Source organism: Artemia sp. Qi Xiang Cuo, chromosome 2 (assembly GCF_049724085.1).
Source record: "Artemia sp. Qi Xiang Cuo chromosome 2, ASM4972408v1, whole genome shotgun sequence".
NCBI classification, from domain to species: domain Eukaryota; kingdom Metazoa; phylum Arthropoda; class Branchiopoda; order Anostraca; family Artemiidae; genus Artemia; species Artemia sp. Qi Xiang Cuo.
Window position 1 is genome coordinate 63697891 of NC_142795.1, and position 18653 is coordinate 63716543.

The window sequence follows — 18653 nt, forward strand, 5'->3', positions numbered from 1 at the left end:
ATACAATCATTGATCAGCGTCATATTGCCACGGGCTCACGCAACTTCATCAACTGATCATTTATTAATGGTGAAATACCATTAAAATTGGTATTGGTGTTTGTAAAAAATACTAGCGCCATAGGATCGTGGACAAATTGCCCACATAAATTTGAAATGTTTTGACTTTCATCTCTACTAGTGTTCTACTAGACCTTGCACCATGAGCACCAGTCAAATAATCAGCGTATTTAATTTGGATCCATATATGTCGAAATTCAAATCCTATTGTATACCATCAGACTTCCTTGAAAAAATTCAAAGTGCAAACAATACCATTATCATTGATAATAGTAGCCCATCGAATTTAAGGACAGGTCATTGGCTGTGCATCGTTCAAACAACGAAGAATATTAAATTTGTTGGTCCTCTTGGCCTATCAAATACATTCTAGACTCCGCACATCAACAACTTTATTGAAAGCATTGGGAACCAGCAGTGGAAACCAGAAGAGAGTGCAGGATCTAACAACTAAAAGCTGTGGTTTTCCTGCACTACTATATTTCGTTTTCAGATGTCGTGGTTATACTTACAACCATTTTTTCAATTTTTAAACGGAAAATCCTCACCTGAATGACTTCATAGTGGAAAATATACTCTCATACCTGTATGATATTGATTTTAGTGCCCTACAAATAAAAGGTTTTAAAAATGTATGTAAATTTGTTTTTTAATAAAAAATAATGTATATACACAACAATGACATTTTTATCCTCTTTAGATTTCTTCTTCTTCTAGTGTGTAGAGGCAAGTGTCGAGAACAACTAATGATGGTAGATCATTTGAATTCACTTGATCTTGATTGGCTGCAAAGTCAGGGTCACATTTTCTACAGTTCAATGTAACCTTCCCTCTTATTGTATTTCTTTGTATAGTCAATGATACTATTTACATTCATATTGTAAATTCGCATATTTCAAATTGCTTATTTGAAGCAACATTCCATACAGTGTTATCAAACGGAGAATCACGTTCTGTAACAGCTAAATAAAAATTAGTAGGTTTATAGTCATAATAGCCATTGTCTTCACAACGATGATATAGAAACCAAATTGTCTTGTTACCCCAACAGTTGAATCGTAGTGAACAGTGAACAGTTGTCTCTTAGAAATAAGCTAAAATCTCGTTTAGGGTTATTTCCAATCATACCAGGATAGGTATTCTCCCACTGATTACATTTATCATAGTGACAATTGGAGCATAGATGTCCTCTAGGGTGAGAGTCACAAATCTCTTCAATACAAGAATTACAGTCTTTAATTTGTACTGCATAACCTCTATGTAATTTACATCGATTGCATAATCTACACTTTTCATCAAAATCATCAATAATTGTACAATTCTCACATTAAGACCAGCTGCCAAGGGTATACATGCATAGTGGACATGTATAGAACATTTTTTTCCCAGTCTTAACCCCCTCAGAGCTAAAATAAAGCTGATCTACGATCGATAAATTGAGATAGAGAGAGGAGTAATTGTGTGACGTCATAAAACCTGTTTGAACAGGATCTTCTCGATTTATTGTTCTCATCTAGATAGAATCTTAAATTTCTAAGGCAGTGTATTCAAAAGTAAATCCAAACATCATTTTGCTTTGTTTCAACTAATATACCATTAAATTGAGTAAATACGTTTGAGTCACATCGTAAAAGTTGCGTACAATAGTCCAATGATGGAGAATCCCTTCTCATTATATCTTCAAGTATTCTTTGAGAAAGTGCTTTCCTTTGAAGAGATAACTCCAGAAAAGCATCATCTAGAATCAAACATTTTTCCATAATCACAACATTCAACATAATTCTCTCTTTCTCAAATTCCTTCATTTTTCGATCCTAACACTCCCACAGATGACTTTAGACTAACCAGGATTCTTCCTACTTAAAGAATATTCGCTAACCTACTTAAAAATCTAACAAGAAAAAAGAGAACATTTTCGATTTGGAAACATTTTTATTAATGTATAAAATTATAACAATAATATATATTACACATACAATTACCGATACAACTTATTCTCCTCAATATATTTCACTATTGCATTTAAAGCAGCTTGAAGTTTATGTATATGCACTATATCAACTTTCACTGCAAAGCATAATTGTTCCTTCAATTTAAATTTAATCAATGATATCACATATCTTCCATACGCATCCTCCCATTCAAGGCTTAGTCAAGATCCTCTTGTAATTTATAATGCTGTTTTTGGTACTCTCGTCTTTGTATCATTGTTGCTGCTACCACTATCAACTTCTAATAGTGTTAACATACCTCTCATTATTGCAAATGTATATTGTCAAATAAACGAGTATAATCAAACCGTTCTCTCTGAATTCTATTCTCTTACTAATATGAACTATATTGAAAATCCTTCCTTATATTAGTTTTGGTTGCTATGAGCGGTTGTTAGGGCCTCTTGGTTATTCTTAGTGACTCCTTATTTGGAGTCCTGTTCGCCTGTAAATGTATATTCATGATCGGAATATTGAGTGATGCTCTGGAGGATGTCCAATTGTCTTACAAATATGGTGTTCGATTTGTAATTCATTATGCACTACTACTGATACCCTGTGGCAGGACATATTATTCTTGAATTCATGGAATAGAATCTCTGCTTACTACAACTACTACTAACAACTCACTGCAGTAACCTGAGGCCAACACTTCTGCAAACACCCCTCCTCCATCTCAACCTATTCAAAGCTTCCCTCTTTACGCCATCCCAATAGGTTTCAATTTCCTTTAAATCATCCCCTATTATCCACTCCCACGCGGGGACAACCTTCTTTCTGTTTTGCCTCAAATGGATGGCCAGAAAGAATATTCTTTAATAATCTTTCATTTTTCATCCGTAAAACGAGTACCAGCCTTTTTAATATGCCACCCCCCCCCCACTATACATTCTAAATGCTATTGCATCGTTTGGGTTTTATTTAATATTGTACGTATTCTGGGTGTTTTTTTTTTTTTTTTAACAAATCAACAAAAATTAAATGAAATCACTATTATGATGAAAATGGCTGGAAAGAACTAATGAAAATAAAAGTTTAACATATAATTATATTAATTCCTGAAAATGTCAGCAGTTCGATATGCAAAGTTTAATTTAGCTGCATTTTGGATTTTTCAGGATTACGATTTTATAAGATATCTTTAGATTTCAACAAAGCGCAAAGGATTCAATAGTCTTTAGTTGGTTTATAGGGGGCAGTGGCCCTACTCCTGCTAGTGGTGAATTCTGCCCGTCTTAAGTTTGATTATTCATTTTAGTATTTAATAGGTTTTGTAGATTTATTTATTCACCCATATCAGTTTCTGTTAGCTGTACGTTTAATATGATTGTTTATTTGATTTCTGATCGTTTGAAAGTAATTTTGGTCATTTTATGTTTGAAGTACTATAGGAATTTATTTCGGTTCGTCTCAACTTCTCATAAGGCTCTTTACTTTTCTTTAAGAAACCCCATTTTCAAAAAAAAGTATTTTACTTATTTATATTCGGTTTATTGCCAAAATTTTATTACTGGTTAGTATTGCGAATATTTAGTTTCATTTTATTGTCATTTTGACAGCGTGGATGCTCATAGTGTCTTCAGATTTAGCTCAACATTCCTGAAAATTTTGACTTATGCCATTTTAAAAAACTGGATGCGCATATTGTCGTTTGATTCAGTAAAACCTTCGCTGAAAATTTCAACTTAATACCCATTGCTGTTCTGGAGAAACTTCAGATTCATATTTTTGACAGCCTGGATGCACGTTGTGCCTTTTCATTTAGTTCATCATCCTTCTGAATATTCTCTTAAAGCTCTAAAAAATTATCTTTAGCTGTTTTTGAGTTATTTCTGATAGCCCTCTTTGACAACTTGTTTGCAAATAGTATCTTTTGAATAAGTTCAACATCCCCCTCAACATTCCCTGAAAGTTTCACCTTATTACCCCAAATCGTTCCTGAGATACTATAGATGCGCCATTTTGGCAATCTGGGTACACGGTGCCTTATAATTTAGTTTAACACCCCCCTCAACATTCCCTAGAAGTTTGAACTTAATACGCTTGACTGTTCCTGAAATTTTACGTATATAATTTTTTGACAAACTTGATAAACATAGTGTATTTTGGTGTAGGCCAACATATCCCTCAGCATTGCCTGAAAGTTGCAACTTAATACCCTTATCCGTTCCAGAGGTATTACAGATATATCGTTTTGAAAACCTGAAGACATAGTGTCATAGTGTCTGTTCATAAGGTTCAAGATCCATGTGACATTCAAAGCAAATTTTGAATTGATACCCTTGGTAGTGTATGAGACATTACAGATGCAACTTAGTACCTCTAAAAAGTCTATGGTAGTCTCCGAGACATACGTTTTAATTAGTACCCTTAGGCATTCCAAAGATATCACAAATACACGATTTTCACCAGCTGGTTGCACAAAGTGTCTTTTAATTTATTTCAATGTCCCCCTCAAAATTCGATGGAAGTTTCAGCTTAATACTGTTACCTGTTCATAATATGTTGCAGATAAGCCTTTTTGACACCCTGGATGCATATAGTGTCTTTTGATTTAGTTCAACATCCTCTGAAAGAATCAACTTAATACCCTTATAGCTAAAAAACCAACAAAGAGAAAAATCTCTAAAAAAAAAACAAACAAACGAGACTGTGGCCAGTGGAGGAGAAAAGGAAAACAACAGAAACAAAAACAACGCGGATATTTCTGCCTGTATACAAACAAGGCGTCTTCAGCACGAAAGACACAAAAAAAAAAAAAAACAAGATAAAACTAAAAACCAATAAAACCACCACCAAAAAAAAAAACAACAAAAATGTACAATCGGCGCAAACTAATCCACGTAAATAGTCACATGATTTGTGTCTAAGGTTAGACACAAGATTTTTTATCTTTCGTGCTGAAGACGCCTTGTTTGTATACAGGCGAAATATCCACGTTGTTTTGTTTCTGTTGTTTTCCTTTTCTTTCCACTGGCCACAGTCTTGTTTGTTTGTTTTTTTTTAGAGATTTTTATCTTTGTTGGTTTTTTGTAATGGCTGGCCGGTTCAGCTTAAGATCTTTCACCCTTATAGCTGTTTCCAATAAACTGCATATACACCATTTTGACAAAATGGGTGCACTTTAGTTAAAACTTCCCTGAAAGCTTTAGATTAGCACCCTTGGTAGTTCTTAAGAAATTCCATTTATAGTTTTTTGACAAACTGGATGCACAGAGTGTCTTTTGATTTAGTTCAACATCCTCGTCGGCATTAATTAAAATTTAAAAGTAGTACCCTTAACCGTTCCAGAGAAATTTTTTGACAACATGGATGCTTATATTATCTTTTAATTTTAATTTAAAATCCCCCTTAACATTCCCTGAACATTTCAACTTTAATCCCTAGTCACTCCTGAGATATTTCAGATACGCCCTTTTGACAACCTGGATGCACTTAGTGGCTTTTGATTAAGTTCTAAATCCCATTCATTATTTCATAAAAGTTCCAACTTAATACTATTAGCCGCTAAATAGATCTTAAAGACATATTATTTTGACAACCTAGAGGCTCATGTTAGCAATTGGTACAGTTCAACATCCCCTGAAAGTTTCAACTTCTCTTAGCTGATCCTGAGATATTGTAGACAACGCCAATTTGATAACCTTGACGCACATAGTGTCTTTTGTTTTAGTCCATTCCCTACAAATTTTAAATTAATATCCTAAGTCTTCCTTAATATTTTTGTATATGCAGTCTTTTGACAAACTGGATACAGATAGTGTCTTTTGGTTTAGTTCTACACCCGCCTCAGCATTCCCTGAGAGTTTCAACTTAATACCCTTAGCCGCTCCAGAGATATTTTAGATATACCGTTTTGAAAACCTTGATGCGCATATTGCTTTTTGTTTTAGTTCAACATTCCTCTCAGTATTCCCTGACGGTTTCAACTTTATTCCCTCAGACATTTCTAGAAGGGAATTGTCTTTATTCCCTCAGGAATATAAAGAGACATTTCTCTTTACATCCCTAGCACCAGGGTGTGTAATGGTCACATCAACCACCGAGCTATACGTATTCGACCTCTCGACTATTTTGAAAAAAATGGCCTTCTCAAAGTTTTAATAGGATGTAAAATTCTAATCAGTTTAAAGGCTACGGGATGCTGGGTAGCAAAAGATGGTGGGTAGCAAAAGATATTGGGGAGCTGCGTGTAAAAGAAAGGGACTGGTTACCCTCTAATCTCTTTTGACTCTTAAAGAGGGCACTAGAACTTTCTATTTCCAGTTGAATGAGCTGTATCCAAGTTTCTATGCCAATTCCTTCTATATAAAGTGACAGAGGGAAAAAGAGAAAATAAGTATATTAAAAGCAAATGGTTCTTTGTTATAGGCGTTGCTAGACCTTTTCCACTGATAAAAATAAGTTTTATTACCACAAAGGTGAAATTTGAATAACCTACGGATATTTTGCAATTTTGATGAAGATAATAAAAAAGGAGGAGTTCTCAGTAATCAACCAGTAACACTGCTCTAGTTACGTTACTTCAAAAATGGTCGGGCGAAAAGTAGTAAGTAGAGCATTTGAATCATTGGAACATAATTCATGAAGATTCTTGAATACAAACAGTTCTGGTTACTAATAATGCAGAAGTTAAAGGCTGGTTTTGGTCTGTTATTACAAGTTTTTGTTTCATGACTTAGTATCATTTTGTACATATGAAGACAAAATTAATTATAAATGCAGAACATGAACTATTAAGCTGTAGATTATGCTTAGCTTAATTTACTTGGACTATAGAGCTAATTTTCAAATTTCCTCCTTATTCTACTTTGTGTGTGTCACCCTTTGTCAGAAACTAGAGGATATTTCCCATATTTTCTTTTGCAGATTGCCGAATGGTCTGACAACGGTGGCTTAAGCATTGTTCCAGCGAAATACACGAGAGTTCAGTCTCTAGACGGGGTTGAGTCTGGAAGAACTTATATAGTTTTAATAATTCTGGTAAGTAAAATTATACATGTTATTTCTGTAGCTTTTATGAAGAGGAAAACAGCACCCAAACGTTGTTTTATTTCTTTTTGGAAACAAACTGGATGATTTGGTTTACGTCTATATTAGGAAAAATTTCTGAGATGCCGAGACGTAACTCGGCAGTGTGTTTAATAGCTTCAACGTAAGTTGCAAAACCAGCGGATAAAAATTAGTTCAAGTGAAGGACTAATTATAAAGAAAAATTTAAGTATTTGTACAACTGCAAAAATATAGTTTTAGAATTATTTCGAGTGATTGAAGAATATTAGAGAATAGCACATAAAAAAGAGGCTCTAAACAAATATTTAGGTATAATGCATAAATAGACTTTCCGTTTTAAGATCCGTCACCATTCAAGAATACCTTCTTGCTGAGGTGGCTCAATGCAACTGTTCAGGATTCTTTCGAAGCTGAAGTATACCAGTTATTTTGGTAAAAAAAACACATGTCTGGATGGGGATGCATCATCTCGTTTCTTAAGAAGTGACTTTTAGCTATAGTTTCGAGAAACCTTTTTTATTTCATAAAAGTTTCAACTCTTATTTGGGTTTTCCAAAAGGTTTTGTTTTTTCTCTTGGTGGCCCATTGTGAATCACAAAACGGGGATATATTTACTTTATAAAAGGATCATTGAAAACTTAACGGTCTTTTAAAGAACTTTATATTGTGCAGTTTTAAAAAGACCCAATTTCTCGAATTTATATTAATGAACTGATTTTATTGGACATTTTTAGTTTTAAAAGGAAATTACCTTTGACAAAAACTTTGGCATCCACTGATTTGTTGCTTTTTTGTCTCTAGGAGGAGCCTTATACAATGTATCGAAAAGCTGAACCTGGAGAGGTACTTTCTGGTAATGATCGCTTTGAGGGATACTGCAAAGACTTGGCTGATTTGATAGCCAATAAAATCGGAATCAAATGTAAGTATGTCTTCCTTTGGCTACATTTAAAATGGTTTCTCTTGCACGTGTACCAAAAATCCCAAAAGCCTCGAAGAGTGCTTATATATAGTATATCTTTTTTAAAGAGGAAACTCATATTTCCATCACTCACTCCCATCTTGATATCATATGTTGCAACAGCAACTTGGACGTAGTAAGGGGTGATTACATGGGCTATGGAAAGCCAAGTACAAAAAATAAGACTTGTAATTAAAATCCCAGATCAATTTTGCTTGAAAAAAGGTACGATTATTACCATAAGATGGATACTAAATTTTTTGTAATAAAAACACAAATATATAGTCGTGAGAAGATCATAAAGAACCTTTCAAGCACGAGGCAGGGTTTAAAAAAATCTTATATTTGAACTTTTCGAATGCGAAAATCTTTATAAATAACTATTAAATATCGTATTTATTAGGGGTAGCCCCTGAATGTTTGGCGATTTTCTTGCAAGACATTCTATTGAGTAAGCAGCTGCATAAAGTTGCAAAAGAATTCGTCTGAAAAAAAGCTCATTTTGCGTTCTACAAACATTTGCAGCACAAGTTTGATTTTGACAAATGGCGGTGCTAGTGTAGCAAATAATAACTGTTTCAGAAACGTTTAGAGCTAGAATATAAAATATCCAACGATCAGATTTGTTAAGCAGTTTAGAAGTCGAGAGATGCAGCTCGTTTTTCGTTCGGTTCTGTTTCTAGTCTAATACAATATTTTTGGTTTAGAGTGATTTAAAATCTGAAATTTACTTTCATATGAGATTAAATCTCGATTTAAACAAAATCTTGTTACAAATATAAAGTAGTGAGTCAATGGAGAAATCAGCTATTTCAGAAATGAACAGAGATGGAGGATTAAAAGGTCCGTCATCATTAGGGTTTTGTTTTAGTTAGTAGCCCCTCCTGTTTCCCATTCTTGTGCTGCTTTTAAGATAGCCTTCCTTGGTTAAAAGTAAAGATAGACAACTTGACCAAACCCTCAATCGAAAGTAAGTCCACAATTTATTAATTACGTTAAAAACTTTTACTGTTGGGAGTTGCGATGTGACTGTAGCAAAAACAAAAAAATCAGAACTAGATAGAGATGGGAAATCGACTTGCTATGGTCGCAAAAGCAGTTATGCGCGGTTATGAGTTTAGCAGTTATGAGTTTTCAATCACAAAAAAAAGTGAAATCGCAAAAATATAGGAAGGAAATGGGGGCAAAATTCACTTTTCAACATCCAAGGGACACATTTTCGTTGTTCAATAAAATACTAAAAAAAGGCATTTTCATTGATAAGACACATAAAAAGCAATTTTAAAATACCGAATTACTCTGTCCCATTATCAAATATTATACTATTTTTACTTTCTCTAATTAGGATAAGAGACACCGTTTTGCTTTGTGCAGGGAAGGAACGTTAATCATTTATTTTTTAATTCAATGTATTAATGTTGTGTTGTCTGTGTGAAGCTTTTCCTTGAACAACATATGGGTCGATTCAACGACCCGTAACATCTTTAAGGGGTCTATTCAACGCTTTGATACAGAAATAGCCATTTGATTAAAATGTTTTGATGCATTTTTTTTATTCTTCTGATGTATAAAAAGTTTTTACCATTATAATGAAGAATTTCGAGAGAGGTCATTATTTCAATGACCTCTCTATGGTTAACTAAATAAGACACGTATACTACAGCCCAGCTCCCCCTCCCCACCTAACATCGTTTTGGATGTTTTTTTTTCAATCTTCCGTCCAAAAATACCGTGACTCAGGGTTAATGGTAACCGCGAAGTTTTGAAGAATCTAACCCCCTTTTTTTAGTCTATTATAGTCATATTCTCGATACTTTTCGTTATTCTTTTCATCCTTCCCTTCCAAAATAGGGTGAATCCAGAAAGACAGGGCCCTGGGTTAACGGCTAAATGTGACTGCGAAATTTTCCAGAATCTGGCCTTTATTCTTTTGTCTTTTTACATGAAAATAGCTTAGTAAACAACAGCATGTGGTTTAGAAGGTTCGTGTACAGCTGTCATCCTCGATGGCGTTATGTCTTGTCGTTAGCAACAGCTTTTGATTGGAAGTTATAAACTTACATCATATTTTTGAATCAGCATAAAACAACAAAAACAACAAAAAAACAGATTCTTCTCATGTTTGTTTTGTTCTACAGCTTTCTATTAGATTTCATTGAAGATTGTCACAGATTACTAAACCGCCAATTACACTGAATTGTCTGATTATTTGGCTTATATAGATAAGGTTGAGCTTATTCAATATCTCATTTAAGCTTAGCAAGTTGCTTATTAGGTTAGGCTTATCAGCTTACTTATAGCTTATAGAGTTGAGCTCATATGAGTTAGCTTATTTATGATGTAGATCAATTAAGTTATAACTTTTAAATAGAAAATCACGGATAAAATTTGCTTGTTTTTGTATCTAAGAAAAAAATCTATTCAATTGAAATACTGAAAACCTTTCCAATTGAATAGATTTCCCAAAGAAAGGAGAGAAAAATTAGGCCTGAAAATCCCTGTCGCTCTCAAAGAAAAGGGAGGGGTTAAAAAACGAACCAATCCCAATTTCAAAGGGACCTAGTGCAAAAGTCTCTTCTTATATTTGAAATCGAGGTGGGATTCATCCCACCTAAGATCTGAAGGACCTCCCTCATGAAAAACTGAAAAAATAGTTGCCTCGAAATTGACTTTCGCATTTTCATTCCCCACTCGATATCTTAGACAATGTCAACGATATTTGGAGAATTGTCTTGGGAAAGGGAGATCTGTTCCTTTTGACGGTAGGTACAATTTGCTTTCTTTCTCTCATTGGTACCTCTCTAATATAAACATTCATTTTTCATAAATTATACTCAGTACCTTTTCCTAAACTAGTTTATTTGCTTAGCCAAATAATCGCAACCTTTCTAAAACATCCAGAAATTAGCGGTAACGAACTGCAAGTAAGGGGGACTCGGGGCAATAGTAATCGAAATTCCATAAAAAGGAATTTTTATAATACTTAACACATAAAAAAAAATTGCCTTTAGTGCCGATTCCTTAAATTTAATGTTCCCAATTAAAAGTTACAAGACTGAGAAAATTTCCTTGATTTCTTAATAAGGAGGAAACATCCCCAAAGGGCCAGTGATCTACATGAAAATCCCACCATTTGATTCCGTATATTGGAGAACCTAACACGGAAGGTTTCAAGCTCTTGTCTAAGCAAATGTGGAATTTCGCCTTTTTTCCCAGATGAAAGATCACGGATGAGTGTTCATTTGTTTGGTTTTTTATCTAGGGGTTATCAGATCAAAATAACGGTCCTATAAAATCCGGAGGTGGCTCATTCGACTGGAAACTAAAAGCTCTAGTGCCCTTTTAAGGGAGGAACAAGAGCGTGGCATGGGACAGTGGTGTTTTCTGCCATTTTGTGGCACCAAACAACGACTTTGCCCCAAAGAGGACCAAGTTGCTATCGATTAGAAACCCCGAGATATCCAATACATTTAGAAGTATAACAAACTATATATTGATTCCTCCCAGTTGTAAAGGAAGTAATCCCGCACGATGGGGCATTCATTACTGAAAAGTCACGGAGTCTATGCAAGATAAACATCCGTAAATGCTTGTTTGACGAAGTTGATTTGCTTTATATTTTATTGTATTATATTTACGGGTATATAATAGGACATTAGCTGTTATGAAGGAGGGTTGGTAGGTCATCGGTAGAAGGGGGGCTACAGATGCCTAAAAGAGCGCATTTCAATGCCCAAATTGTCTAACTCTCCATGACAAATTATCTAACTGCTTCAAATGTTGAAAAGGGTACGAGGATGGGAAAGAAAGAATCAATATCTCATCTCTCTTTATTTAGACTGAGCCTGAATAAGGGTGCTGCGGGATGATATCTCCCTTCTTGTTGCAAAAAAAGATGTTTCTTACATTCATTCTAGCTTCGTTTAATTAAACCAATTTATTTTATTTCATAAAATTATACACAGTGAATCGTAAGTGAGAGGCGGTGGGTGTATTAGCGGGAGTGCCTCAAATATTGCATTTAATGCTCAAATATCCTAACTCTCATGGACATGATGTCCCTGCCATGGCTAGCTAGCAATTATTTTTTATGATTAGTTCAAAAAAAGGTTTTACTTTATGTTTTACCAATCTTCTAGAATTTTTTGAATTCAACTTTATATTTTCATTATAAATTTAACACTCATTTTAACGAATAAGGAAACTCAGAGGCTGAATATTTTTAATATTAGCAATAGTGAAATTCGGTTAGCTGGCCTTCTCTGATTTGTTTTTAAAGTGAAAAATACCTTCTCCATAAAACTTTTAAAATCTTCCTTTGCAATCTCCAAGAAAGTTTTCTTCAAGCTATTCAAGGTGGGTTATTCTTGCTGAATTTTCCAGTCGTTGATCCTATTGTCGCTTTCCTCTTAGTTCTGAATTTCAATCAGAATTATGCAGCATTGCTTACTTTGTGGCTAGTTTGCTTTTGTACAATCTAGGAGCCTCTTAAAATATTCAAGAGGAAGAAAAGGCGAAAACTTGACAATTTTAAAGTCTTTTATTTGTATAATCTAACTAAAAGCTTTTGTGGACTCAAAAACATAAAAAAATTAAGAAGGTACCATATCAGGGATAGGGTTACAAGAGTAAAAGATTGATCTTTTTTACTTCAAAAAAGTGGAAAGTGAGTGTCCTACTTTTTAGCTAAAAAAATAACTGCAATATTTTTAGATCAGTTTTTGAATGTGCTGTTTAAGAGGTACTTTATCCATAGCAGTTTTTGAGTCTTGTTGATATCTGAAACGCGCAAAAAAGGTTTAGATAATCAAGCTTGAACTAATCAGCAGTTCGAATTACATGAACTAAAGAGTCTTGTTGTCAGTTTTTGAGTCTTGTTGATATCTGAAACGCGCAAAAAAGGTTTAGATAATCAAGTTTGAACTAAGGAGCAGTTCGAATTACATGAACTAAAGATACATTCATGAATATAGGTCTATAACCCAGTGGCCAGGTCTTCATACAACCCAGTGTTTTTTGTTTTTTTTTTGTTTTTTTTTGCGTGCGCTTGCGTGAAATGTTTTTAAAGTGACTTCATATGTTTTTTTTAAGGTTCAAAGATTCATAATTATATATTATTAAAAGGCAACTGTTTCTTCTTTTCGTTAAAACTTCAAGTATTCTTTGTATAGTAGGGCACTCCATGTGTAGTATTCTGGTCAATGTGACTTAGTGGTAGAATAGTTTTCAGACGCGACAGTAAGACAGGCAACACTAAGACTCTAAGTTTGCCAACACTAAGACCAAAAAAAAAAATTATGTCTTCCATTAAAATTGTCTCTCACCCATCATTTGAACATACACAAGTATGGATTACTTGAATTCTTGAGTAATAAATTTTCAACGTTTTTCTGTTGATCCATCAATGGATAGTGATCATTTTGAGTGAGTTTTCTTGAACGCATTTGTATTTATTTTTGTGACAAAAAGAATATTTATGATACAGAAAAAATAAAAAATATACTATATCGATATATAAAAGCACCATTAATTATTAAAACTAAAATAAAATGGAAGTAGACACACCCTTTCGGAAAAGAAAACCGGTAGTTTATGAAGAAAAAGAAAATGAATTGGAATGAGAAACAACCATAAAATGCTCTGGGTTTGGCACACATTTTTCCAACTATAGCCTTAAGAGGGAGGGGTGGGAACTCTCGGCCCTTTAAGTAACGTCACTGAGCGAATTAGCCAGAAGTAAATATTTCAAATAATTCAAAATGATTGTCAAAATTGTTTTTATTGGGTATATCTGCGAGACATGGCTAATAGTGCAGTTATCTTAAGGTCATACCTCAAAGAAACTTTAAAATGCATAAAATTGGTAAGAATCCTAAAAGTTGAAAGAGAGTGTTTTTCGTTTTGTTTTAAAATGATGACTTTCTTCCTAATCAAACAGTTCGTGGTAACGAACTGTAAGTAAGGAGCGACCCGGCTCAATGGTAACCGAATCATAACGTATATGATTGGGTTCATCCCCTAGTCAATACCTCGCTCTTTAAGCCAAAGATTTTTTAGCGCTTTCATAAGAGCTATTTATTCTAAATAACGGCCTTTGTGATTAAGAGGTAATTTTTAAAGATTTGGAACAAAATTCGAACTTTAGCGTAAAGAGCGAGTTATTGACTAGGGGGCGAGCCCCATAATATACGTATTAAAAACATATGAATATGGAAGTTCGTTACGTAAGTTAATTCGTAAGTTACGCATATTTATTAATAATAAAAACGTCCGTAAATAAAATTAAACAAGTTTCGAGAAAGCCATTTAAATAAAAAGAAATTAAAATTAATATGAAAATTTCGTTTTAATTAGTCATGTACGGTGAGCCAAAATCAAAATATGCATTAATTCAAAAACGTTCAAAAATTAAATAAAAAAACAAGTTTTTTTAAATGAAAGTAAGGAACGACGTTAAAACTTAAAACGAATAGAAATTATTCCGTATATGAAAGGGGCTGCCCCCTCCTCAACACCTCGCTCTTTACGCTAAAGTTTGTCTTTCTCACAACTCTATTTTTTTAACAATAAAAAACTTTAGCTTAAAGACCCAGACGCTGAGGAGGGGGCAGCCCCTTTCATATACGGAATAATTTCTGTTCGTTTTAAGTTTTAACGTCGTTCTTTACTTTCAGTTAAAAAAAAAACTTGTTTGTTTTTTATTTAATTTTAATATAAATAACGTTGGCAGTAGCTAATCCAGAAGTCTGTGAACAACATTAAGTTAAATATATTTCATGCAGGCAAAATTAAACTGCATATACCTTAACGCAAAGAAACTTTTGCTCTCGTCATTGCCTTCTTAGCCCCAAAACTGGCCGTCAAAAATTCTTAGAATTCTATCAACAATATTCTATAACTATTTAAGATGTTCTTAGACTACATATACCTGATTATTTTATCAGGCCTCAAATAATAAGAGGCTCATTGATATTTTTTCATCTCTTCTTAATCTTAGTTAGGCCCTCGTCATTAGGGTAACTATTTATTTTGTAAAATTTATGTGTAATTTTGCATTTGACGGCATTTTTAGGAGAAACTGTACCTGTTACTGTCTTTAGGTTCCGTACAGCCCTTCTTATTGACGTGGCAGAATAGGGCAGAGTTCGCAAGATTGGGTGCAGTATTTTTAGGGCCCACTCTTCTCTTGTGCTTAAACCTAATATGCTTAAGGTAGTTCTGAAAGTTGTTTTGTACTGACTGGATTACAAAGGTGATCCCGATAAAATGCCGAGAGAGAACAAGGTTTTTGTAAAGAGCAAAATCCCAGGAACTTGAGCCTCGACAGGCATTTTTGAACATTTTGTAATTAGGAAGTTTGAACTGTTAGTTTTATTTTTGATTTAATCTAAAATCAAAATATATTTCCGTTTGTCTGACTTAATTTTTCAAGCGTAAAGAAAACCTGATAATATTCATACTAGGAAAACATAGGTTGCTCCATATTTTCATATAATCTTTGAATAATCTTATGATTGCTCCCCATGTTATTTATCCTCCCTTCTAAACACGAAATCCACATGGAAAAATACAAGTCATCCTTAAGGGTCCCCATACCATACAGTTAAAATGAAATGTACAATAAACCACATAATTATGTGCCTATTAAGTTAGTGACTTCACGTTTAAAAAATAAATCGAAAATCAAAAAGGTTTTCTCCGTAAATTCCGTAAAAAACAGTTTGAGAATCACTGCGCTAGGATACACGAATCGAAATGGATGTCAAGGCTTGGGGATTCTTACAGCTTGTTGCTTTCCATTCCTAGATCCACTTATACAGCCTGCCGACTTAGTTTGCATTAATTATGCGAGCAAAGATTTAGTGACATATAGGAGGGGCACAGAAAAATGTACCCTTAGAGCCCAAATTTAGCTGTCATTGGCCCTGAATATAGTCTCACTCATAAAAAAGCTGTCAAAACCTATAAAAACTTTTATTCCTGCTCTTACTGGTGAAGGGAATGTATTTCCAGGTACTCAAATCTATCCCAAGAGCCCTCATTGCTTTGCCTTAAAACATTGCTTGCCATCAATTCCTTCCCTAACATATGCAGGTCACTGATTTTCAATTCCTTTAAGTCCAAATGTCTCCCTCTAATGCTTACGTGGAAATAATTTTTTTTACAGAGAGGGCTACTCTTTTTAAAAAAAAAAAAAAAAATGAATGCCATTAGAATTGCACGGGAACTAAGAGAGCTATTGGAGGAAACCGTTGAAATCACCTGATTTCTGAGAAACTATGTCAAGCAGGTGATGGAAACTTTACAAATCTGTGTAGTATGATCCTTTTGTTCCTATCCAGTTTAAAACTATTTTAGATATGCCAGTGTTTAATGGTGCCTACTCCGAAATAAGCAGTCATTGACGAGCTAAACACTGCTCTTTTTCTTCTGATCTGATTATAAATCAGATAAAAAGAAAAAAAATAATGAATAAAAGTGAATGCCATCAACTGAGGTATTAAAAATTCGAGATATATTTAAAAAATCAAGTACTTGCTCTTTTGAGCAGATAAACTTGAAGGAAATACGCGTAAAAGCTGAAGTCTCTGTACATTGAGTTTCAATTCAGTGATGCTATCATTTATCGCCATCTAGTCTCGTTCTAAGATTTGTAACAGAAGCGCTAAATTTGAAGGACAAAGAGTAGTGCTGCAAAAGCATTGAACGATACGTATTTAGATACATAATTAAATATTCTTAAACTTACATAGATATTTATTTAAGTAATTTCATCACTGCAAATAAGTTATCTCAATAGTTTTCTAACCCATTACAATAAGATGCAACTACGTTTTGAAGCATTTACACATTTCAAAACTATTTTCTCATGTTCTATAGTGCCCAAATACTTCAAATATAGGGTAAAGAGTGCATATTGCTCTTGCAGGGCTATATTTAAATTTCCTTTGTGCTTAAAGGGAAAGTCTTTCTTGAATCACCAAAACCAAGCGCAGGCCTTTTTTTGTAAAGCAGATCTTACGTAGTTTTTATTTATTTATTTATTTCTAACCCATCATGCAATACAAAAAGTACACAGAGATGGAGTGGGCTATATAAAAAACGACAAAAAAAGGAATAAGAGAAATAAAAAAAATTATCAGAACGGTTAATAAAGAACATCTATGAAACACTTAGCAACTTTTACATACATACAACTTTAAATATAACTGTACAACCATATCCTAATAACCTAATAACCTAATAACCAACATCTTCCTAATAACCAATACTATATGTTAACATTGGGTAAAGTTCATAACTTTCAGCCCCGGACTTTGGGGGATTAAGTCATCCTAAAGGACATAGTTCTCATATTTTCAACCATGCTGAACAAAATGGCTATCTCAAAATTTTGGTAGGGTGACTTAGGGAAAACAATGAGCGTGGGAGGGGGCCTAGTTGCCCTACATTTTTTTGGTCACTTAAAATAGGAAGTAGAACTTTTAATTTCCGTTCCAATGAGTCCTCCCACAATATTCTAGGACCACTGGGTCGATACTATCACCCCTGGGAAAAAACAACAACAAAAAAAAACAAATAAACACGCATCCGTGATCTTTCTTCTGGCAAAAAATGCAAAATTCCACATTTTTGTAGATAGAAGCTTGAAACGTCTACAGTAGGGTTCTCTGATACGCTGAATATGATGGTGTGATTTTTATTAAGGTTCTATAGCTTTTAGGGGGCCTTTCCCCCTTTTTGTGAAAATCAGCCAAATTTTCTCAGGCGCGTAACTTTTGATGGGCAGCACTAAACTTGATGAAAGTTATATATTTGAAATCAGCAATCAAATCTAATTTTTTTTTATGTATCTATTGGTATCAAAAACCCGTTTTCTAGAGTTTCGGTTACCATTGAGCCGGGTCGCTCCTTGCTTCAATTTTATTTACGAACGTTTTTATTAGTAATAAATATACGTAACTTACGAATTAACTTTCGTAACGAACCTCTATATTCTTATATTTTTAATACGTATATTAGAGGGTTCGCCCCCTAGTCAATACCTTGCTCTTTCTTGAATCACCAAAACCAAGCGCAGGCCTTTTTTTGTAAAGCAGATCTTACGTAGTTTTTATTTATTTATTTATTTCTAACCCATCATGCAATACAAAAAGTACACAGAGATGGAGTGGGCTACATAAAAAACGACAAAAAAAGGAATAAGAGAAATAAAAAAAAATTATCAGAACGGTTAATAAAGAACATCTATGAAACACTTAGCAACTTTTACATACATACAACTTTAAATATAACTGTACAACCACGGGATACCATTGATGAAAACAAATTTTTCGATTGTGTTTAAATATTTTGTGATAGAGCTATTGCTTGGTTGGTTATTTTATAATTGCGGACTAAAACTGAATTTTGGGTCCACGGGGGTAAAATCAGTAAATATTTTGCAAATGTGAAATATACCGAAAGGAGTTTACGTTCATCTGTTTGTGAGAAAATCTTCTAAAATGGTGCTATGTACAGAAAATGAGGTAGTGGTGTTGAATTATATAGTTTAGCAAGGATTATTTGGTTGAAACGTTTATATTTCGGACAACTGAAGCGTAAGATGGGCTGCATTTTTTTCAAGGT

The 18653-nt window shown here is 33.8% G+C and overlaps 1 protein-coding gene across 1 annotated transcript in view; it reads left to right on the plus strand.

The window, feature by feature from the left end:
- LOC148955484 (glutamate receptor 1-like) overlaps window positions 1–18653 on the plus strand; it is a 154279-nt gene that overhangs the window by 14365 nt on the left and 121261 nt on the right. Inside the window, exons 2-3 of the mRNA XM_089107459.1 lie at window positions 6920–7033; window positions 7865–7985. Of these exons, the coding sequence (XP_088963585.1) occupies window positions 6920–7033; window positions 7865–7985 (235 nt within the window). The remainder of the gene's footprint in view (window positions 1–6919; window positions 7034–7864; window positions 7986–18653) is intronic.